Source organism: Chaetodon trifascialis, chromosome 15 (genome assembly GCF_039877785.1).
Source record: "Chaetodon trifascialis isolate fChaTrf1 chromosome 15, fChaTrf1.hap1, whole genome shotgun sequence".
Taxonomy (NCBI): Eukaryota; Metazoa; Chordata; class Actinopteri; order Chaetodontiformes; family Chaetodontidae; genus Chaetodon; species Chaetodon trifascialis.
The window spans coordinates 4779099-4802865 of NC_092070.1; the positions used below are offsets into that span (position 1 = coordinate 4779099).

General features: G+C 43.1%; 1 protein-coding gene across 1 annotated transcript in view; it reads right to left on the bottom strand.

The window, feature by feature from the left end:
• igf2bp1 (insulin-like growth factor 2 mRNA binding protein 1) overlaps positions 1 to 15980 on the bottom strand; it is a 50021-nt gene extending 34041 nt beyond the window's left edge. The window contains exons 1-2 of the mRNA XM_070981394.1: positions 15806 to 15980; positions 14532 to 14592 (exon numbers count right to left, since the gene is read on the bottom strand). Of these exons, the coding sequence (XP_070837495.1) occupies positions 14532 to 14592; positions 15806 to 15980 (236 nt within the window). The remainder of the gene's footprint in view (positions 1 to 14531; positions 14593 to 15805) is intronic.
• Between the last annotated feature and the right edge of the window lie 7787 nt (positions 15981 to 23767).

A 23767-nucleotide genomic window follows, 5' to 3' on the forward strand; every position in this document is an offset into this window, starting at 1 on the left:
TTGAGGATTTGATTTTTGTCAAATCGTCAAGTTGCTGCCGTTTTGTTCAAAACACAAACGTTTCTTTCTTTCTTTTCTAGCTTGAACTAATGGCGCTTGCTGTCAGGGTTCTGCTTAATGAGTCAAATTCCTTAAAACTCAAAAAAATAGTAAAGAATTTATGAGCATGATTCATTCTTCATTCCTGTTAAGTCAGTTCTCTCACAGGTCTGCTTTGTCTCTTTTCTCAGTCTAAAATAATGATGTTGACATATTTCCGCTCAGTGTAATTAACACATGTAATTATTTGAATGCTGTCTGTGTAGCTGCTGAACTGAAGTCTGTCCTTTTCTAAATGTCTTCTGTGTAAACAGATTCCACAAGATGAACAAGCCTCTGATTCAGGGTCTGGATTTCAGCTGAGACACGGTCCAGCAAAGACGAGGGGGGTGGAGTGAAAATAGTCATCTACGTTCAGATTTTATTGGAATATTTTCTGCCGTTAAACCTAAAACACGATGAAGAAAAAAAGATTATTTCCTAGAAAACATGCTGTGTCCTGACTCTGAAACGAAAACTGCAGCCAATGAAACAATCACTGACTGTGCAACAGTCCCACCCCTCCACCCCTCCCATCCAATCAAACGGCTTCCTCTGCCTAACTGATATCCAATTGGGCCATACTTCTGGCTGATTCCTCCCTGCTCATTTCTCACCTCCACCCTGTCTCCTATTACACTGATGCACAGTAACAAATTACATTTACTGGATACATTCAGTGCACCAGAAAGAAAGAAAGAAAGAAAGAAAGAAAGAAAGAAAGAAAGAAAGAAAGAAAGAAAGAAAGAAAGAAAGAAAGAACAGTGTTCATGCATATCCATGCATGAGGATATTTGCAGCTGCATTTTATAGCAAACCACAAGCTGACTTTATTTCAATTTTTAAAATGGAGACATTCCAGCATGTCCACCAGTGGGAAGCCAGTGAGGGATGGTGTCCTTGTCTCTGATTCCTACCTAAACCCCAATCATACAGAACAGCTGTTTACATTTACTGAAAGCACTTAGAGCGTGAACATGTTGCTGCAGCACAGACTCCTGCTAATTAGTCAAATGCCAAAACGGAACCACACCATAAGTATGAACTGAAGAACAATGAAAAACATTTTGCAGACAGAACTTTTATCTGACAGACAAAAATCTTTTTGTGTTCACTCTGTGCAGATTTTTGTGTGTAATGAAGGGTCAAGCAGGGGGACCCCACCATAAAGGCAAGGTCTGCGGCTCAGCCCTCGCATTGACTGTCAGAGCGTGTTAGACGCAGTCCTTGAGGCTGGATCTCTTCAGGTGTACACTGATTTCACTTCAGAGCTTCAGCATGAGCACATATTCATGCTATTGTGAAATGATCTTGAACTGAAGCAGAGTGAGCAATATCAGCTGGGTTAAAGTGATAATTGGTTTGTCAGTGTTGGCGTGTTATCAAATATTAAGTATGAGTCAGTCAGTGTGCTCCTCTGATATATTAGAAAAATCTGCAACATGTTGGAGCAGTATTTGGGGATATAGTTTAGATCTCATTATTTTGGTTTAAGCTGATTATGGGATTGTTAAATTGACTTTAAACAATCAAGCTCCAATCAACTCAAGCCACTGGTTTTTCACTCCTTTCAAATTAAATCAGATTTTTGTACAGTTAGGTGGAAACTTGTGAAGTAAATCAGCGCACCACTTAATAGGTACAGTGTGCGGGTGGAGTAACTGTTAAAGCCATAAATTAAGGCACACATCACTGACATAATTAGCACATTGGAGGAAAGACTGACAGTCATATCATTCATGGAGTGATTCAGGGGCACGAGCATGTATTTATGCTTCTCTGAACATACACTGGATTTGACCTATGACTGACAGGCTAGGAAAGATTTATGAAAGAATATAAAGAAATAATATTAACTAAAGATAGTGTAACATTTAGTCCTTTCAAAATGATTGCTGGTCAGAGGGAACATGATAATGTGTATTTAGTTATTTCAACTTTATATGTTGTAGGCATGGTGTGATTAAAGTCTAAGTACTGCTCTTTTGGATATGACGCAGATATTTCTTCAAATTCTGACTTTAAAATCACCAATTTACTATTTTGAAAGATTTTTTTTACTTCCTTGACTTTAAGGATTTCAAGTTTTGTTTTTGTTTTTTTTTTAATCAAAAAGGTTCCAATAACTCTGGAAACACATCATTTTGTAAGAGACTGTAGGACGACTGATTTCAGACATTTGACTGTGAACTTCCACTGAAAACAGAAAAGCAGAAATAAAGAAGAGTTTCTGCCTGAATCATTTCACTCCTGCTCTCAATAAAACCAGTCTGCTACAAAAGCAAGACACATTTTGGTCTTTTTAAAAGGACAGAGGATTGTTGAAATCCAGGGTGACTAACAAAGACACATTAAAGACTCTTAGCTGCACACACACACACGCACACACGCACACACACACACCTTCCAGTGTCTCCCATTGGGTGACATGACTGTGGATGATGACTGGAGCAGGGCTGCAGGGAGGCTCTCTCTCATGTACATGCACACATTCTCTTAACATACATATACACACATACACACACACACACACACACAAGGGGCCCCATCCACCATGCAGACCCAACCCCCGGGCCCCAACCCCCCAACAACCCTCCCTCCCCCTCCCTCTTTCTTTCTTTCCCTCTCCATTTCTTGGTCTTTCCTTCTTCCCCTTCACTGCTCATCGCTCCTCATGTATGTGCTGGTGTGTCATGCATGTACCCAGATGTGTGTATGTATGTATGTATGTATGTGTGTGTGTGTGTGTGTGTGTGTGTGTGTGTGTGTGTGTGTGTGTGTGTGTGTGTGTACAATTTATTTTTAGTGAGCGAAAGAGCGAGAGACGGTCAGAATGAGGGGGAAAAAAAAAACAAGAGCAAGAGACACAGAGGGAGAGTCAGAGATGGAGAGAGAGAGGACAGATGGTTTGAACCAGAGAGAAGAAACAATCAGAAAGATGGGGCGGAGGACGGGGAGGGGGGTTGGTTGGGAGGGGGACACGGTGGGGGGATCTTCTTAAAGAGACAGGACTCACTTACCCCTTCACCTACATTAGGCCTCCATGTTTCTCCTCTATCTCCTCTCCGTCACTTTCTCTTCTGTGTTGTCATTCCTCTCACCATTTTTTGGGCCTGTCTTTGTCTTGGACCTCTCTCATCACAGTCTTCCATCAAATGTTTCTTTCATTAAGCTGGACTATCTGCCCTTTTTTCCTTACAGCTATCACTGCTTATTCTGTACTACTTTTTAATTTTAGATTATCCTTTAAAAAAATGTTATCAGCTTTTACTCACTTCTGCTTTCAGTGGCTTTTCTCATCCATTACCATCAATGCATTGTTGATTTAAGTACTGCACTTTCCTAAAGTTGGGAAACTCACAAGAGACAGATTTTTTTTTTTGTTGTTGTTTTTTTAAATTGGACATTTTAAATCGAAGCAGCAGAGGTCCAGATATCCTGACTGCAAGTCGCTGCTATGGGTTAAGCTCCAAATCCACTGGATCCTACATTTCCCATAATGCAACATGACAGCATCTTCTCTCCAGAGCCACAGAAGACATTTTGCAACTGTTACTGGCTGAATGGTACTCCAGCTGACCACCATTTGTGTTAAACTGGTGTGGTGACCTTCTAAAGTCAAATGCCTTTATTCCACAAAATCTGTCACTTTTTTGCTGACTGTTGCTTACAACTGGATATGCAATAACAACATGTGTATGTAAAGATTAAATGTAAGAGACCAAATCAGCTCACAGCAGACAGCACGTGGACGACAAACAGCCGTGACAGTGATCATCACAAGTGACACGACCAAAAACAGCAGCAATAAGACAGGCATAATAAAGCAAAGCATTTTAAGGACAGGGTCAGATTTTCTCTATGGCTTCTCATGTCCAAACTGTCCATGAGTCCCATCCTGACACTGTGCAAAAATACATTCTAATGTTCAGTCAAAGTCAGCTCAGATCTTTAACCACAATCTAAAAATACTCTGTGACAAGGTTTTATCGCATTATTATTCGAATTACTAATATCATTACTGATGCATTAAGACTAGTTCCACTTGAATGGTGCAGCTGATTGAGCTGGAGCAAATTGTAAGTACTCTATACAGCGTTGGGCATTTTCATCTACAACAGTGCATCATGTTCTATGAGATGACGATGTGCTTTATGTGAAACTTTTCCTGTCAAATAAATGTAATGGAGTAGAAAGTATAATATTTCCCTCTGCAGTGTGCTGGAGCAGAAGTAGAAAGTAACATCAAATAATCAAGAAATGTACTTCAGGAGTATCGTACTTACTGTGTAGTAAATACTAACCTCTGATAGAAACTAATATCATTCATTAGCGCTGCAGCTAATAATTACTTTGATTAACAATGAATCTTTGGTTTATTTTCTTGATTAATCATGTGTCTAGAAATGTCTGAAAACAGTGTAAAATGCCTGTCGTAACTGTCCACAGCCCAAGGTGGTGTATTCAAACAGCCGATTCTATTCAACAGTCTAAAATTCAAAATATCTATATTACTATTAGAAATGACAAAGAAAAGCATCAAATCCCCCTCTGAGGCGCAGGGAATGTTTATTGAAGTTAGAATGTGTTCGGGATGAAAGTCGCTCTTTGTGCTTCCACAGATTGTGTGTCCTTGCTGAGCCTTGACAGAGGGTTACTTCCTGGCTGCTGCGACACAATACTGGCAGTATATGTGCACACAGGATGAAGATACCCACTTGATTTCAGTCACACTGCTTAATTTATCCTAAAGTTTAGAATGCACTTATGCACAGCGTATGCAGCTGTGTTAGGAGCACAGTGACCCATAACTCCAGCATTATGTCTTAGGACTGGCTTTAGAATATCCAAACCTATCCTGTAAAGTGATTGGACCACTTCTCAGTACACAAACAGGCCCGCTAACAGGGAAAAAACAAAGATCTTCTGTGGAAGCTGAACAGCACAGCTGAAAAGAAACAATGCTCCCCATCCTTTGCACTGAATCTCCCAGCTGAGACAATTGATGGTTTAATGCAAATAGAGGACGAAAACCAAACCACAGAATACATTCACTGACCACAGACACGCCGCTAGACAAACAAGTAAAGCAGCAGCAGGTTGTCTAATCAGATTATAACTCAGCTATCGCCGAAACAGTTTGCCCCAGACGCTCCAGAAATGCAGTTCAGCTGACGTCAAATTTAAAACACATGCATCTATGTTTCAGCCGCTCTCAGTGGATCCCCTCATCTGTCTGCCTTTCTATCACTCGCTCTCGCAAAATCGCTGGAATGGTGCAGAGAACATGGCAACATGCCAAGGGACGGAGACAGAGAGAGAGAGAGGGAGAGAGGGAGAGGGGAAAACACAAGAGAGGGAGAAATGAACATACTGTACCAGAGAGAGGGAGAGGAGAAAACAGGAGAGAATGAAAGTATGGGCAAAGAGAGGAGGATAAAGTCAGAGCATGCGTGCAGACGGGCGAAGCAGGGATGGAGGGAGGACCCATCGGCTCCTCCCGTCTCTGTGCTGAGCGACCGCCTCCCTCGCCGCTCGCAAGTGCTGCTGCCAGCCGATTGGTCGCACCCCCCTTGCTCCCTCCGCCCAGCGTCCCCTCCTCCTCCTCGCCAGCCATGAGAGGAGAGGAAGACTGACCATGGCGTGCTGCTGTTTCTCCGAGCCTCTGTTTGTGCGCTGCTGTATGGAAGCCCCAGCGACACACACAGTTCCTCACATGCATGATATAGCTTGAGCGCATTTACAGTTGCGAAACGCTCAACATAAACGCACAGAAAGGGAAATAAGGAACACAGCTGCAGAGCAGAATAGAGCAGCTGTAGTTATTAAAGGCCACAAAACACAATCTGACATATGATGGAAAAATGTAAAAGAAAACAGCTGCATAGAAGAGAGAGTTATGAGAGAGTTCAGTTCAGAGCACACAGACTGGAAAGAGGAAGTCTAAACAGCCTCAACATTTTTTACACAGCTGCAGAGTTCCTTTATGTCCTTTAAGTGAAAAGACGCACATATTTCTGCTACATCTCAGTTCAGTTTTAAAAATTATCTATTGCAAGAGATTGAAATTTCAAGAAATACTTGGTGCACAGATGGTGATGTGAGAGCAGAATCTTCCCTACGCTGCAGTAAGTGCAGTCAAAGTGTATGTTCAAACACAGCGGAGAGCATGATGGTAACAGAGCAGATATTAGTAAGATACAATGATACTATGAAACCATGCGGATGGCAGCTATGGACGATCCCGGATATCATCTGGGAGCTGCATTTATATTTTCAATCCCCGCGCTGTCTCTAATAAGAGCAGGCATACGGCAGTGGTTCAAACCCTTCAAGGCTGTTGAGGTTTGACTCATGTTTTAATGTGGACTTCATGGTCATTCTACAGGATTCTATGGCTTTTTAACTTCTGCTGAAGTGTCCACGAGCAAAACACTGAATCCCCCGTCAGCTTGGACCTCCCTGCTCCAAACAACACAGAAGCAACAGTCTCCGTCACATAGGAAGGCTGAATGGGAGGCAGTGAGGACGGCATGCAAATGAACCAAAGGGACGAGGGTCAATCAAATGGACCGAATGAGCAAGTTAACAAAGCAGCATTGCATCGCGTTAGTCGTGTGTTTACTTGATGCTTTCAGGATAATTAATTGAACAATTTGTGTCAATTAGAGTGCTTAAACTCTGGCTGCAGGTAAGTGAAGGCACCAGTTAGAAACCATGTGAAAGGCAACACTGAGACACAGTGTGTGTGTGTACAACAAGGCCAGTCTGCCACTGCTGTGTGACATGGGGAAGGACATTTCCTGCAGCGTTCAGCGGGATAATAAATGCTCATTTAGAGCCATTTCTTGGTGTCAATTAGACTTGCTGAGCACTTTAGAAAAAGTAGGATGCATAAAGTCCAGCAAAGCCGCTGTCTGTTTTTATGGCAGGAAAATGTCCAATTCATTTATGCCGGAGGTGGGCGGGGCCTGCACCACTCCAACCTAGAGTTGCTTCATTTTCTGGGTTCAATTCAGCAGTTTTTTCACTGCTCGAGTACATGGTCAGCTGCTGACAAACTTTACAGAAATACGCATTAAAAAAAGACAAAAAGTACATCTGAACTGATTTTGAATGAATGCTGTGTGACTGTTTACAGTAACAGTGAGGAAAATCCAAGTCAGGACTGCATTCGGCCACATTGCGTGATTTTCCTTTAAAAACTGGAGGCTGTGTAGATAATGTGAGGAGGCCCAAATGAGGGTGAAGCTGCTCTGAAGTGTCTGATAAAAATGAGATACTCGTTGACAAAATCCGATGCGCTCTCTTAACCGCTTTTGAGACAGTCCCGAACTTCACCTCATCTCTTGCCTTTGTGGGATGAAGAGGTGAGCGTAACACCTGTGCAACACCAGTAAAGCTTCATCCTTCACCCAACCAAAAAAATCTCTCAAACCTTCTCTGCACAATCACCATTAATGGTGGTTCTTGAACAAAACTGTATCCACTCCTTCATGGGTGTGAGACGGCAAACAGGAAGTATTTCCACTCTGCGAGTCAGGGCGTGGAGGTTGGCAGACACCGACAGAATGGCTCCATGCCACCTTGAGCCACGGTTGACCTTCCTACACCACTCCAACCTTGGCCATTACTCACAGCTCAGATCTTCCATCTGCTGCACTGAACTATTAAATGATCTCAACTTGACCTGTTCCACCTTCCCTGAACAAACATCGCCTGATCAACAAGTCAAACCCTTCAATACAGAGAAACCGTCTATCCAGACACATGAGTGTGTATTGCAGGGGACCTCCCACAGAGTCAAGATGAATCAGAGGGTGTTTCAGGATGATTAAGGGATACGACTTAAAGAAATATTTGTCTTAAACAAAATGGGGTTTTTCTGGCTATCCTCTAAATTCAACTTTTCTCATGAAACGCTGGGCGCTTTCACTTCTTTGAGGGCCTCTGGAAAAATCTTTAAAATTAAACTGTCCGAGAGGGGGGAAAAAATTGCCCACGCTAAGCCCGCAATGAGGGCTCCAACGCAGACGACGCTTCACGTAACTGCAGATGAGCAGAGCTTCCAAGTTCAATTGTTTTTGCCAGGCTGATCTGCAGGTGCAACACCGATAGCAACTATCTAGAGGAGATTATTAAAATCCCAGAAACACCAAAAAGTTTGCGGGTGACTCTGAGAAAGCGAACTGTTAGTAGTCATTTCCTCTTCTGGCCTGCTTATGCCTATTGTGGCTTAGTCACAGCTGACCCTTGTTCTAACTTTCCGAACTGTTTTTTGCAGAGGAGAGGATTTTGTAGATTCCTAATGTGTCAAAGTGAATTATTGGGAAATGACAACATCAAGAATTGGTCATTTGCTGTGCTGGTGTAGCTGGAAAGTGTCAGTGTAAGATACATATGCAGTAGCACTCCATCACTGGGACAGCAGAGAGCGAATAAGAAGTCATCATACAGACTGACTCGAACAAAGCAACTGAAAGCTATATCTTGTGAGATTATGAGATTTATGGATTCCCAGCTGGTTAACACTATAAACTGTTACACTGTAGTGTTATTTGGAAGTGATGTCACAGGCTCAACCGTCATCAGCATGTTTTCCGTTGGCAGGAAAACTGGCATCTTCATCTGTCCTCCATGTTTTTTTTGTTGGTTTTTCGGTTTGTTTTATCAAAGCACGCTCATTATAAAAGCAGGAAAGAATACAAATCCCGATCCCGATGACAGTCTGTTGACATGCCCCACATTTTAAAGCTCTGTGAGCACGCGGCACAAAGCTCCAAGAGGTGCAAATAACAGGCAGCTTTTTCATTCTGCCCACAGATGACAAAAAAGTTACTCCTGATAACAAAATTAAGGAAGCAAAAATATGTCCCAGTTTGAGATTAGACAACTAAAATTATATGTAAGAGAAGGGAACGGTAGAATGAACACGATAGAATTTATTGCACCTACGGGCTGGAGATGATGGAGAAAGGACACACAGCACGACTCATACAACCAAGAGGCTTTGCTTTGGTTTGTGATGATCTCTGATTGATGGACGGGTTGGTTGGGAGGTGGGCTCCACAGAAAAATAACCATCTTCTCATCCGCACATTAGGAGGGCATATGGAACAAGACTGGGACAAGAGGGACAGGATTGGATTGTGTCTTTTGAAGTCACACACACACACACACACACACACACACACACACACACACACACACACACACACACACACACACACACACACACACACACACACACACACACACACACACACACACACAGTCATAGCTAACAGCTGACATACAGCACATACTCCGGTACCGTAGATTTGCTTTGCGGACTACTTTTTGTCAGAGCAGTTTTCTCCAGTTTTGAGATGCAAAAACTTAAAGCTCAACAGTACATTTGAACCGTTTCTCTTACAATCCAAGATTCTCTCTGTTTCCTTCTTATCAAGCTCCAGAGCAAAAAAACTACACTAGACTGTTTTTAGTTTTTTGTCATTGTGCTGAAAATCCCACCTTTTTAAATGCAGCTAGAATAAAAATCTTGCATCTGTCCCTCTACACGAGAAGGTGGAGCTGAGGAATTGATGCAGCAAATAATCCAAACAATGAAATCCGAACTGAAGACAAGCTCCGGCTGAGCTTTAAGTTATAGTTATGAAATAAGGGGGATGTGCAATTGCGCCTGGTACTGTTTTAAAGCAGAAACAGGAGAAACCAGACATGAAGACACACACAGATGACTGGCAGTATGGATGAAGAGGGGGAGGAACAGTATACACTTTGATGCAGCTTGTCATTCAAGTTATTCTCCCATATACCACCTTACATAATAAAGCCACAAATATTGAACTTCATATCATATCATTATGTAGGGAAAGCAAAACACATGTTAGTTTTTGGTTCGATAACAACAACAACAATAATAATAATAATAATCATAATAATAATAATAACAATAAGAAAACCAACTTCTTTTCTTGCACTTTTTTCTTTCTCCTGATATTAAAATGCAACATGTAGAGAACTTTCACTTCACTTTTGACTCTTTATTTTCCTCCAGTGATGTGCTCAAACGCCCTGTTAGACCTCCAGTGTTGTTCAACTCCAATCTCAAAGAATACAGTTTGATTTATTTGGAATTTGGGAGGGCACTGCTGTGTAAATAGAAGTCAGTTCTATAGCAGAGAAAATTTAAACCAGGTTTTACAGCTTTGAGTGCCAAAGAGAAGTAATGCCTTAGTGGACTAAAGAAAAATGTCATCCATTCAAATCCATGTTTCTAAGCAATTCTCTTAAAGTTGGGAGTCATGACATATCAAGCTGATTAAACAGTGTATTCTGTGTTTTGATGTGGGAGAACATGACACTAATCAAGGCTATCTGATCAGGTGCTTCTGCTGCGGTTTATATCGTCTCGGTGTACGTACATAGGTACAACCATTACGAATCAGGCCACGTGACAACATTCGATAACTATTTGCCTAAAGGACGTCATATGAAGAAGATTCTCAGTTTAGCATGTACAGAAAAATGTTTTAAGGCATTGTTAATAAAAATTAGCATCATCACTGCATCAGGACGGTGTGGAAAAAATAAATAAATAAAAAAATAAGACACAATGTTAGTAACCAGGTTAGAGCATCTCTGGATTTGTGTACATACTGTGGACTACAAACCTCAATTTTACAAATCTGACATTTTTCTGGAGCAAAGACGCCAATTTGAATTTTTATCACTGAACTGTATAATGACTATATTTAATATCACACGTCAGTATCTGCTAAAATCAACTCCTGAACACTGGCATAAATTCCTGTTAACAATGTACCCCTCCTTAACTTTATACACACACACACACACACACACACACACACACACACACACACACACACACACACACACACACACACACACACACACACACACACACACACACACACACACACACACACACCAAGAGCTCAGAGTGAGTGCATAGGCAAGCATTCACCAAACTGTGGAAGTATCAGCAGTGTGAGTGAAAAGGGAAAAAAGACAACACACTCAGGTGAAAACTCTGCAAATCAAAACTGAGATTGGAAATGGGTGAAAAGACTTTTTTTCCATCATTATTTTAATTATTTTCTGTGAGTGTTTGTTGTGCTGCAGTTACAATAAAAAGATGCAATTATTTTGGCACATTATCCCTAAGCACCCCTTAAATAAATTCAGGTATTTTAATATGATTTGTAAGTGCAACAAAAGGCGTTTTGCAGACTGACTGAAATTTTCACATTGTTAAATGTGGACACAATTAGGACACACACACACTCTTCAGATGGACCATTTGCAGGCAGCTTTCTTTGTCTACCCCCTCCTGCCATTTACATTCTTAAGAAGTAGACGGCTTGAATGATTTCTGGTGGGTGTGACTGCTGTTGTAGGTTTGCTTTACACTCACTCACTACAGGCATTCTATACATTTTTCTCTCCAGAGAGGATGGCTTGTTCCCTCTGAACAACTCCCCCACCCCCACCCACACACAGACACACACAAAATCTAGCCCCCGACTCCTGCACCCCTCCCGACTCTTCCCTCTCCTCCTCCTCTACCACTCTTGCTGACCTCAGCCTGACACACATTTCAGTCAACTTCATGATGAATATTAGGACTGTCTCTGAAATTTAACACCCTCCGTCTCACAGCGTTCATTTCTGATCCATGTAGACACACACACAGCTTACATGTAGCAGTGTGGTCAAGGGTCAGGGGCAGCCATGGGCGGCGCCCCCTGCAGCCTATAAGGGGTTCCACACAAATACTTATAGCAAAGACAGAAGGAATTGAACCTTAGAACTTCCCTTCCAGGACTGCACCCTCCCCCCTTCACATACAGGGTTTGTTCCCTCTGAATAGCCGCCCCTCCCTCACAGACACACCTCCATTGAGGGTTCATGTCAGAAAAAACTGCATCAGAGCAACTTTATGGCATTTAAGCACAGATATAACACATATGGTGTCCTTTAAACTGATACCAGGCTAGCCCTGACTTTACACTGTACCCCTGGAGCTGGAGTGTGACTGGACAACAGTCACATTCAGGGCAAAACATGCAAACGTACAGGAAAAATATCTGAATATTAATTATCTGTCTTATTTATTTTACCTACAAAGCACACGTCGTAAAAAAAATAATAAAATAAAACAACGTTCATTGACAAATACGCCACGACTGCTGTTCTACTGCATTTCCGTAAATTCTCGTTTAAACATCACCCAGACGCGCGTGCATACTGTAGCCCAGAATGACGTCAATATTTAAACAATCATTTGGATAATTGGGCTCATCTCACTGGCTGATCATATGAACGGCCATTTTAAGATGGGGCTTCCAAAAAAAATTGGTTTCCGTGATATTAATAAACTCCTGCGTTCATTTTTATTTTGAAACACACAACTACACACGTACACGCGCGCGAGAGTGAAGAAGGCCAGTTGTGCTACTTCAGCGGGACCCGGGCGCGCAGGAGACCCGGAACACACAGTGAAAAAAAGCAGCAGCCTGTTCAGTGATCCTGCTTCAGTCAGAGCTTCGCCATTTTGCCCTCACTGCCTGACGTGGAGTGACTCCTCTCTGCGTGGACGCACCACGTGTTGTGGGGCCACGGAAGGCCTCGACTCGCCCACGGTGGCCACCTTCTCGCAAATCATCTTTATCATTATGGCTCTTCAAGGTTATCACAGAGAAGGCGTGGGACACTCTTCACAAACACGGCGCCATCAGAATAATTTACGGACCCGCTGGGAGAGTGGGAGAAATTACAGCCTGCTGCCATGTTGGTTCTCTACGCATGGCGAGTGACCTGTTTCTGCGTTTGGACAACAAGTGAGCTTCAGCCTCACTGTCTGACGCCATTCACCTGCACAGTGAGCACACTGCTGCTGTCTTTGCGCCACAGCCATTTTGCAGCGCTTCTCCTGACGCAAGGCGCGCGCCCCAAAAGCAGCTCAAATTCCACTATTTGGCCATATTTATGCCAAACAACATTAAGACTCATTGTACTAAATGTTCAAAATTATTTAAAGCTAACAATGAACCAATAGGACGAAATCTCCGTTCTATAGTCTTTTTGATCATGGGAAACGCACGTATGTAGACGTGTGGCCGCACAGCGAACATGGAGACGTGCTCACTGCTCACCTCGTATCTGTGCCAAAGGTTACAGGCACGCATGATGATCTATTGGCGAATTCCACAATACTGTTTAAAGCAGGTCAAGTCTGGCTCCCAGCACAGAGCAGCTGATCTACATTGGCCCCCATTAGGACCAGAAAATTCTAACCCACAGACTTAAGCTCCAGGTTCATTTTTTCTATTTCTACTCAAAGGATAAACCAAATGTGCGAATATTATACACCACTGCAAATATATACACCACTGTCCTATTTTAATTTCGCAAGTGGCTACAAAAACAAAAGAGCTCAAAATAATATTCTTTAAAAAACTACAATTACTGGTCATAAAAACTCCAAACACACATTTGACTTTTCCCCAGAAACGAATGAGATTTAACAGGACTTTTAAGATCAATTTATTCAACATTTTTAAACAATTGTGAGTCCGTGAAATCCCATCAACTTCAACATTTCCCAAATTTGGCTGGTGATATTTTACAAAAGCAATAAAGTAATTAAAATAATTATCCAGACTGCATCTAACGTGAAGCCTTCGTAACGAACTGTATTCATTTGAAAAAAATAATTCGCAGCCACAGATGCATGTGATCCAAACACACACACACACACACACACACACCAGACCATGCAGTAAATATACATTTATGGAAATAACGTGTATATGCGCAATTAATGGGCTATAAATTCCAAACTGGGATTCCACAACGTCGCCCAGCGTAAACATGACACAGCCACGCAGCCCAGACGTTTTCTAAATGTACATTTGCCAGTGTAGAACAAAATCCTGTTAAATCAATGAAAAAGTGGAGCTAGATGGAGGGCTGGGCCTGCAGCCTGCTGGGCTACAAGACCTGCTTCCAGCCTTAAGTGATGACTTTGCAAAGAATATCATCTGTACGTGGTGAATGGCTCCCCTTCACCAGCACCAGCGTTTTCAAATGGAGAGAAAGGCCCAGCTACGTTTCACAGCACGGCAGGCAGCGTTAGCTAGCTGTCACCAGCTCAGTTTCACAGCAATGGCCGACAAAGTTGAGGCTCCACACAGTCACGCCAATAGGCACAACCAAACTAGCTGTTTCTGCGCCGAACACCAGACTCCAACTGGCTTTAAAGGCAGAACATTTGAAAACACCACTTCTAGCAAATAAACCAGTGAGGTCGTTGTATTCAGCCATGACTCCATTAAAAGAGAGGCCTGGACGAGGTGATGCAACACATGAAAGGGGTCTTTTAGAGAAGGGGGAGGGGGGACATAGTGCTCAATACTATTAAGTACCTTTGCTTCTTGGAGACGGAGTGCTCGACCTCCATACATTTCCCTTGAATTTCCACTTTACCTGAAAAAAATAAAAAATAAAATGAAAATACAAATAAAACACGAGGATTCAGAACACATTGTGGCTACATGCTAACTGTTTACTAGCTACTGCAGGCCTATGGGTGAATGTGCTGTGTTCAGGGTACATGGTTAAAGTGGAGGGCTTCTTGCAGCTAACTTTATTCAACCTGCAGCTGATAATAAAGGCAAAAACACACACCAAACCAGGCTGAGGTGACGGTGAAGGGCGGTCAGGTCCAGAGGGCCCCAAACATGGCTACAAAGTCGCAGAACAAGTGGACTGAGTAGGCACGTCACTTCAGTGCTATGATGAGCCACTCGCACCTTCAGAGACGCAGTATGGCGACCATACGGATATTACTTTCCCTGGCAGTGGTGGTGTGGCTTTTAAAAGCCTGCAAGTCCACATGCTGTACAGAAGGGCTGTCTTGGGAGTTTTTGCTATTTCGTGAAGTGTAGAGGAGGCAGAGGGAGCTGACAGGCATGGCGACCTTGCTTCCTGCCGTTACATATGTAAGAAATCATGAGAAATGGGCTACAAAGCGTACTGACGCGACGGGGGGAATCAAGCTTTAGCAATCCTCGTCGATCATTTGGGATTGGTGATGGCGTGAGGCCTGTTTTGGTAAGTACACTGGGTAAGATGTGTTTTTCTATCTTTGTCATAGTGGACTGCCGGCTTAAAGGGGGAGGGGAGCCAGCAAGGCTTCATACTATGTCACAGGAGAGTAGGCTACTCAATGCAATGCTAGGCGTGCAACATATGAAAAGGCCACTCACATGCACATATGAGCCTGACACGGACGAGCCTCAGCCATCACCGGATTGCACATGATTCAGTGGAGAACTTGTTAAATAGCATTATTGCTGAGGATAGTGCTTTACGCTCGCCACGGCTCAGGTTTAACGGTATAGCTCGAGTCTACGTTTATACTACGCGTGTCCCTCCCCCTGCAAAAGTTGAATGAATCCCCAGGGCGTATAAGCCCCCCACACGCCATTAAGATGGCATTACTAAAATAATTGTGTGAATATATATTTGAGCCGGTATGTTCATGCAGTAACGGAGGTGGACGGAGTGAAACTGGAGTCCACCTCCGAAGGAAGGCATGCAGCCGCGGCTCAACACCGGCGTCTACCGCTCCCCTTTAGCATGAATGAAACTAAAGGTGGAAGGGGTCTTTGGCGGTGAGTAGTCCACCTTAACTCACCAGATAACGTTTCGATCGCCTTCATAGCGCAGTGATCGTCCGGACAATCCACAAACGCATAGCCGGTTTTCACTAGAAACTGTCCGGAGTATGGGATCTTGTGGTCGTCAAAGGTTTTCCCCAAGTCCTCGGCAGTCACATTGTCGCTTAGATTCCCAATGTATAGCTTGTGCATGGTGGAAATTGTTTTTCCAAGTCCAAAAAAAACGAAAAAAACAACACTGAAATAAACTAAAATTGAAGCCACCAAAAAGTTTCTCTCTTGAATTTGCTACTAGCGCAACAAGATATTGTCACACTTGCCACACTAACGGAAAGTGGAAAATCACGCTAGAGGGCAAGAATATCTAAGAGGAAAATTTTTACAAAAGAAGACAAAAATCAAGCAAAGGCTAATTCTCGGCAGCAAAGTAAAATAAAAAAATGCGATTTTTAAAAGTGTAAAAACAAATGGGTGTGTTGAATTGAGCTGTATATCCAGTTGAATAAGTGGAGCAGGAGAAGAAACGAAATCCCTTGACTTGCAGCCGGCCCCAGCAGACGAATAAAGCAGCAGCCTATAGCCTCTCTATCGCTCTGTGGAGGAGGTGGGTTGGACTGGGTGGATTTGATGATGGGTCTATGGTGGAAGAGTGGGAAAAACTATGGCGGGATCAGATCGGGAAAAATGTTTTCCTCTCTCCGCCTCTCTCTCTCTCTCTCTCTCTCTAGTTTTCTACCCTTCCCTCTTTCAGCGATCCGCCTGCTGCCAGCAGAGGGGTGACGCCGCCCCTCCGCCGACTCCAATTCACGTTTTTTTTTCTTTTTTGTTTGCAAAGAGGAAACCACGTGGTCTATTTGGAGTAGGTTAGAGAGAGGAGGAAGGGGAGGGGGCATCCCCCTCTCATCCTAGGGTATTCACCAGATGAGCGCGTGCGTACATGTGCGCGCGCATGGGCACACAAGCCGAGGCCCCCCCGCCAATTCCGTACTGTGCTCGCGCCGTGCTGTACTGTACTGTGCGCGGTGTAGTTTGCGTGCTGGGCTGGGGCTTTTATGCAACGCGACGTGGCCACACATGCGCTCCTGCTCGTGCGGCCAAAGATTAAGCTATATTGAGAGACAGGGCTTCCTCCATATAACGTAAGGTTAAAGCTAAGACCGGGCTGTGGTTGGATGTCGAGCTGCATTTATTGCCATAATTCACTTCTGCACACACCCCGTCTTGAGTAGCTGAGGGCCAAGGTGAAAAAAAGGTTCACATTTAAATAACAAGGCGCCGCCTGCTAATTCTATAGCCTACCACCCCCACCTCTCCGCTGTTCCCACCCTCTGCATGACTATGATGCGTGGTAAAGAAGTTAGTCGTCATGATGTTACATAAATGACCTATGGTGAACCTCGGGCTGTGTGGAGCAGGGGAACAAAAGGTCCAGGGCCCCATTTTGCCACAGGGGCCGCGAGGGTAGGCTACAGCTTCTGGAACATGCGGAAACCCTCCACTCACTTTGATACATTGTTGCCTACACCCACAGCCCCATTAACTGAAACAATGTATGAGATGTGGCGGCGGTACAGTGGAACAACAGTAGAGTCCAGGCTGGTGTAGCTAGGTGGGGATCTCCGTGGCTCGATTTTTGGCGTTAAACTGCAACGCCCCCGTGCTTTAAGCACACTTCGTTAAATTGTAGCGGCTCTTGTTGCTCCGGTGAGGTAGTAACTCCCGCCAGGCGTTGAAATACAACTTCAGCAGTGTCCGTCCCATTCAGACAGACATGTTAGCTTCTATCTCATGTGAGCGGGGCGCAGAGGAAATGGCGCAGTCGCTTGGCTACAGCACCACACACAGCGCGCGCCCGTCAGCGTGGATGCAGGCTTTTCAAAATGGAGCCAGTGACTGATGCACGGGCCTGCCTCTCCCCACACAGACGTACCGAGGGTGGCTGTGGTTCACCTTGGCGCTCTGTGTGTGCCTATCTCCCTCGGCCCTGTTTTGGTCTAAATTTTGACATGTTGGTGTTTGGTTTTAAAGCTTCTTTCCTCGTCGTGACTCCACATTTCCTCTGTACTAAACACGCCAGGGCGGCCGCAACGTGGCAATCTTCTGCGCTCGCTTTGTTAGAAAATGGCTCCTGTGCACAAAATGGATCCAAACCCTCGAACAGTAACCTCTGCCTTCGTCATGGCTGACATTTTCTAGCAAGGGAATTTTATCAGAAAATCTGAGCTATTTTTTTTATCAGCTCATGGGAAGAAATCTGCAACTGTGTCCAGATTTGCTTCACATAAAATGCCCCTTGGTTTAAGTTGTTTTTATATATATAAGAATTTCGTGGTATGATGAAGTATATCTGTATAGCCTCATATTAGTCCTGGAGGTATGTATGCGTTTAGGTCACAGAATAAAATCATCAAATAAAGTAAAGACTTTAACATACCATATGTTAATCTTGAATTCAGTTCATTATCATATCTGCCATTAAAACCATTTACACACAGCTTAGTCACACCAATGTATTTATTAGATTAAACAGCCTGAGGTGCAGTTTGAAGAGGAAGAATAGGAACAATATGTAGGAATACTATAATTATGCAGTAATTAGAGCTTCAGGACGGTTCAGTATAGTTTATCATCTTTCAATGGTGAGGACGATTCTTCCTTTCTGTACAGTCAACTAGAATGTCCATTTCAGAGCACTGCTTGTGATTGTTCATTGCTCTGAAGCTGCTGCAGGTCAAGTTTACTCTCTGTCATTACCACAACAGAGTAAACTCTGTCGTAGTATTAACTACTCTCCCCACACACACACACACACACACACACACACACACACACACTGGTCACAGGGGAGCTGGTGAGGTCACAGGCTAGAGTTTCCAAGGGTCAAAGAAGCACAGAAGATGCAACATAGTTTGAGGCTTTTGAAACAAAAGGAGTGTGATTGACCCCTCACTCTCTCTCAAAAAAAAAAAAAAAAAATCAGATTACACTGAGCACTGATTACACTTAGACTAAACTGGGAGCATGATTAAAACATGAGAATAATAACTCTATTTCTACTTATTTTGTAATGAAAATGGTTTGATTTTCAGAACGTTATGCTACTTTTTTTAATTTATCTTGACTAAATGTCTTTTTTTTTCTGACTCTGTCTTCTTACCAAAGGTTTCTACATGTCCTCTGTGAGTGTCATGGTGCTCACAGGTCTCTGTTTGACCCCATGTGTTTTCCACTGATTGATAATAGTGGTAATAGTACAGCGGTGGCATTTTCCCTTATCCAAAATGCAGCAAATATTCCAACACCTGAAAGAAATCAGTCACCGCCTGGCACCAGGTCTCAAAGAGGTTGAGAATTCAGGCACTGAGGAGTAGATTCAGCTTTAGGACCAGTGAATGTTATTGATGAAAACCAGCAAGCCTCAGTAAAAGTCTTGAGGTGAAGCTTGAGTCACTGTTGTTCTTTCAACCTGATATGAGGAAAACAGGTTTCCCACAGAGGCAAACGGAGAATGAAAGGTGTGTCTCAGTTTTTAAATGGCCGCTCAGTAACCGTCCATAATGTGTGATCCCAGAGGAATCTCTTCCTCGTCACAGTGGTCATAGTTTCCCTCCCACCTCTCGTCTCATCCCCCTCCTCTGTTGGCACCTGCAAATTCCTCTGACCTTATCTTTCCTTCAGCCCCCACCAAGAGCTCCTCTCCTGGAAAACCAGTCTGTTGTCTTTTCCTGCTCCCTCCTGTCCTTGTTGTATAGAAACTTAAGGGGCAGTAAGAGCGTTGTGGTTTTACCTTCTCTCACTGGCTGGAATGGGAATGTGTTTTTCATTTTTTAATTCATATTGGCGTTATGGCTTCATTCGCATGTGTATGTAACAACAGAACAAACAGACCAGCAGTGGAAGCTAACAGTGGAGGAAGTATTTGGAACTTTCACTGGTGCAATCTAAAAATACTCCATTACAAATAAAAGTCGTACACTGAAAATGTTACAAAACATTTCATGTTATTAGCAAATAAAAGTAAAATTACTCACAAAGCAGAACAATGGCTCATGTCAAGAGTTGCTGCTATATTATATGGATTATTATTAATGATGAATATTTGTGTAAGAAGCATTTTAATGTCGTAACAGGTTGAGGTTAACTGCCTCTAAACATTATTGTCATAGTAGAATAATCTGCTGACTCTTTTCTTCATAGTTTTATTCTGTAACACATCAGAAAACTGCCAAAAAATAAATAAATAAAATAGCCATGACAATTTCCTGGAGCCTAAAGGGTCATGTCTCAAAATATCTTGTTTTGTCCAATGAAAATCCTAAAGATAGTCAAATGATCACAATAGAATGTGAAGACAATGACAAATCCTCATGTTTAAGAAGCTGAAGCCGTCAAATGTTTGACAGTTTGGCTTGAAAAATAGCTGCTGATGAATTTTCTGTTGACTAGTTGATGGATTGACCAATCTCTAAGCTCTCATGTTAACTCTTTTATGTACTGTTGTACTGTGCTACTTAAATCTACAACAGTGCATCATCTTAATCTCCAAAGTAGCCCATAACTTAAGTCGCAGGGGTAAAAAGGTCAGTGTTTCCCTCTGAAATGCAGTGCAGCAGAGGTGTAAAGTAGCATTAAATGGAAATACTCTCGAAAAGTACGTCAAATTTGTACTCCAGCATAATACTTGACCACTGCACAGAAATTCTTCCTCTGCACTCATTGGAGGAAGACAAATGCCTTTTTTTGTACTTGTGCACTTCCGAAACACGGCCATCAATGGCATCACAAGACGCTGTCAATAGCCTTCTCTTGTGTGTGTTTGTGTGTGAGTGTGACTGTGTGTGTGTATGCGTGTGTGTTTTGGGGGAGGGGTGGATAGGTCAAAGGCTGTGGAAAAACAGGGTGAATTGGGCGGGAATGCAGAAGGAGGAGAAATACTGCCCCAGGAAATGCAAATATTACTGAGAGCGTGTCTTTTGAGTGTTGTCTGAGGAGGTAATAATGCATTTCTCTGACTGTTACCTTCACTCTAATGTTTACGTCTCCTCTGAGTTCTCTGTGGTGCTGCTGCTTGGGTTGTTTCTGTCTGAATGCAGAGATCATGCACAGGCGTTTGCCGTCTGCTGCCTCCCTCAGTGCACAGCTGTTTGTGAAAGACAATAAACAGTACAGACACTGACCATGCTGCCCAGCTAGACATTTAACATGGAATCACACTCCGCAGAGGCCAGTAAAACACACCTGGAAATATTCTGCATATTTGTATGTTTGTTGCTGCTAGCTTCCCCTCCTCACTTCATTGTCTTGACTGCCAGTCAAGCAACGTCATGGAATCACATGTTCATGTCTCACAGAGCCGAGCCATCAGGGACATGTAGAGTAGGCCCAGAAGCCATTCAAAGCATTCCAGCTATGTGACACTTTTCACTGAAAGATTAGAGGAGTCAGACCACTCAGAGAGCATAGACCTGTCTCTGAAGACTTCAGATTTACATACAGCTTTTAACTGTGAACCTGCTGATGTTCTACGATTCTCTGATTGTCATCACATCCATTGAAAGGCCCGACCGACAAGTATTATGTGTGGATCCAAAATCTGATATATCTTATTCCTCTGGGCCAAAAACGATTGAAAACACACTATTGAGCTTCACTTGCACTGGGTGACATGTTCCTTCATGACCCTGGATACACTTAATGCCACACACGCCATCCAGCTGATAGAAATACTTAGTAGAGAAATAAATGGGTATTAATCCATCACTGAAAATAGTTCCCAACAAATGCTGCTGTTTGAGTAACTTTTATTAATAATAATTATATGTATATACACGCATATATATGTAAGTTCCAGCTGCTATAGGAACGTAGTGAACCTTTTCTAAAAATGAAATGATTTGTTTGTGAGCCGTATTTAAAGATTTACGTGATCAGCAGGAACCAAGCTTTTTACACTTCACCTCTGAGTAAGCCTGTCTGTGGTTCTCAGCGTGGAGCTCAGAGGACAGACAGGGTGAGGACGCAGTGAGAGACACACCAACAAACTGCTGGTTTGGTCTTTGTGACATTTGTTGACAAAAAAAAAACTGTAGAGTAACACCAACCAGATCCAAGATGGCGTCTGAAGTGTCAGGGGCGGGGAAAGGAAATGCAGAAAGTAAGAATTTCTGTCATTCTTTCCAAATAAACATTGTTTTTAGTGCTGAGACCTTTTCTTGGGACCAACTGGTTTTCACCGTAGTAGATGTGTCATGCACCAACTTCACCAAAACAAATTCCTTGAATGTGTAAAATCGTACTTGTCAATAAAGCTTTTTCTGATTCTGATTCACAGGTCAGAGTGTCGCCTGAAGCCAGACTGAAGTTCAGAATGAAATGTCAGAGCCTGTCAGCAGCTCTTTCAGGGAGGAAAGTAAGGCATGATTGAAGAACGATTTATTTCTCACAATGAAAAGCACCAAGAACAGCCTGGACCGTCATTTAGAAACTGTGCAACGGCTGTTTTGAGAGGCTCAAAGGGCCTTCATATCTGAAGAGTACCTTAATGCTTTAACAACATGACAAATCTCAATTCACATTTCCCCTCTGTGGCATTCCTCGGCACAGCGTCCCTCCTCCAGAGCCTGCAGGTAGACAACATCTCATGCAGCTTCAATGCCGTCCTGCAGAAAACAAACAAGACGGAGAGGCGCAGTCCTCATTAGACGGCCTCTACCATAATGATGAGGCTGCCGGGGCAGGAAAAAGTCACTTACAGTCAGAAACAAAAGCCCTCATTCAAAACCAAATAATGAGATCCAGGTATTGTTTCTCCGTAACTGAACAACAACATTTAGCAGCAGATTTCCATTCTCCATACATGATAGAGACCATAAAAAGGCCCAGTTCAGCAAACTGCACAAGCCTGCTGATGAACAAGCATCTTTGTTTTTAGTATAAAAAGCTTACTTCCCAAAATATCATATGATTTCAAAACATAAACCGTGCGCTCCACACCTGCGTAGTTTTAATGGAATCAAGCTGAGTACAAGTAACTGTTTCATTTATACCTCCAGACTCAGCACCTCCCCCTGAATGAGCCCCCTCCCTCGTTTCTCCTCAGGTCCTCCTCTCATGCTGTGTCAGATGCTAAAAGAGAGTGATCTGCATGACGGTCACATGCCTTCCTGTCTGCTGCTCAAATGTGTTGATTGCATGTATTCAGATGCTTTCCATGCATTTCTCTCTGCAGAGAAACATGATGTCTGCAGCTGGACTAATGAGATCCGTCATCAGTGTGCAGACGCACATTGTTAGAGCCTGCATGTTATTCCTTTCACCTTTTTTCCCGCTCTGTCTTCCCCCTACGCCCCTCTGCGGACTCAATGTTGTTGGTTTAATGTTTACGGCCCAGAAAATGAAGCTGTTTGACGTACTGGTCAGTCAGAAATGTCAGTATACAACAATATTTACCACATCAATTATTTGCAAGTGTGTGTGCATAATGGGGGTGTAAGTGTCTGGTGTACTTGCTTTTTAGAAAAACTGAAAAACAGTTTTGACTGATGACTTCCTTGAAGTGAAAGTTGGCCAGATGTGAACAGAAATCAATGGAGGGTGAAAATGAGAGTTTCATTGCCACATGCGCTCTCGCCACCTGCTAACAGCAAGAAAATCTAGTTGTAATAAATGCAAGGGTGTCCTCGTCCTCTTTAGCGCTCAGACAAATGTTTCTGATTAAGCTCGTTCATTAAAAAGGCTTCAGACTACGAATCGTGAACTGCAAGATGAGAATATCTCTTCACCTTATTCCCAGGTAGCAATCATACCTCAAGATCTGTTGTGAAGCTTTCCGTCAGATCATCATCAGCAGGTGGAGACAACAATGCAAAAAAGTTCAAAATCTAGTGCACCCTGAGTTCAGAGTCTTTACGGTCAAACTGAAGGGGCCTGAGCAGCCCCTGCGTGGAGAAGGAAAGATCAGAATGAGGAATATAAAAGCT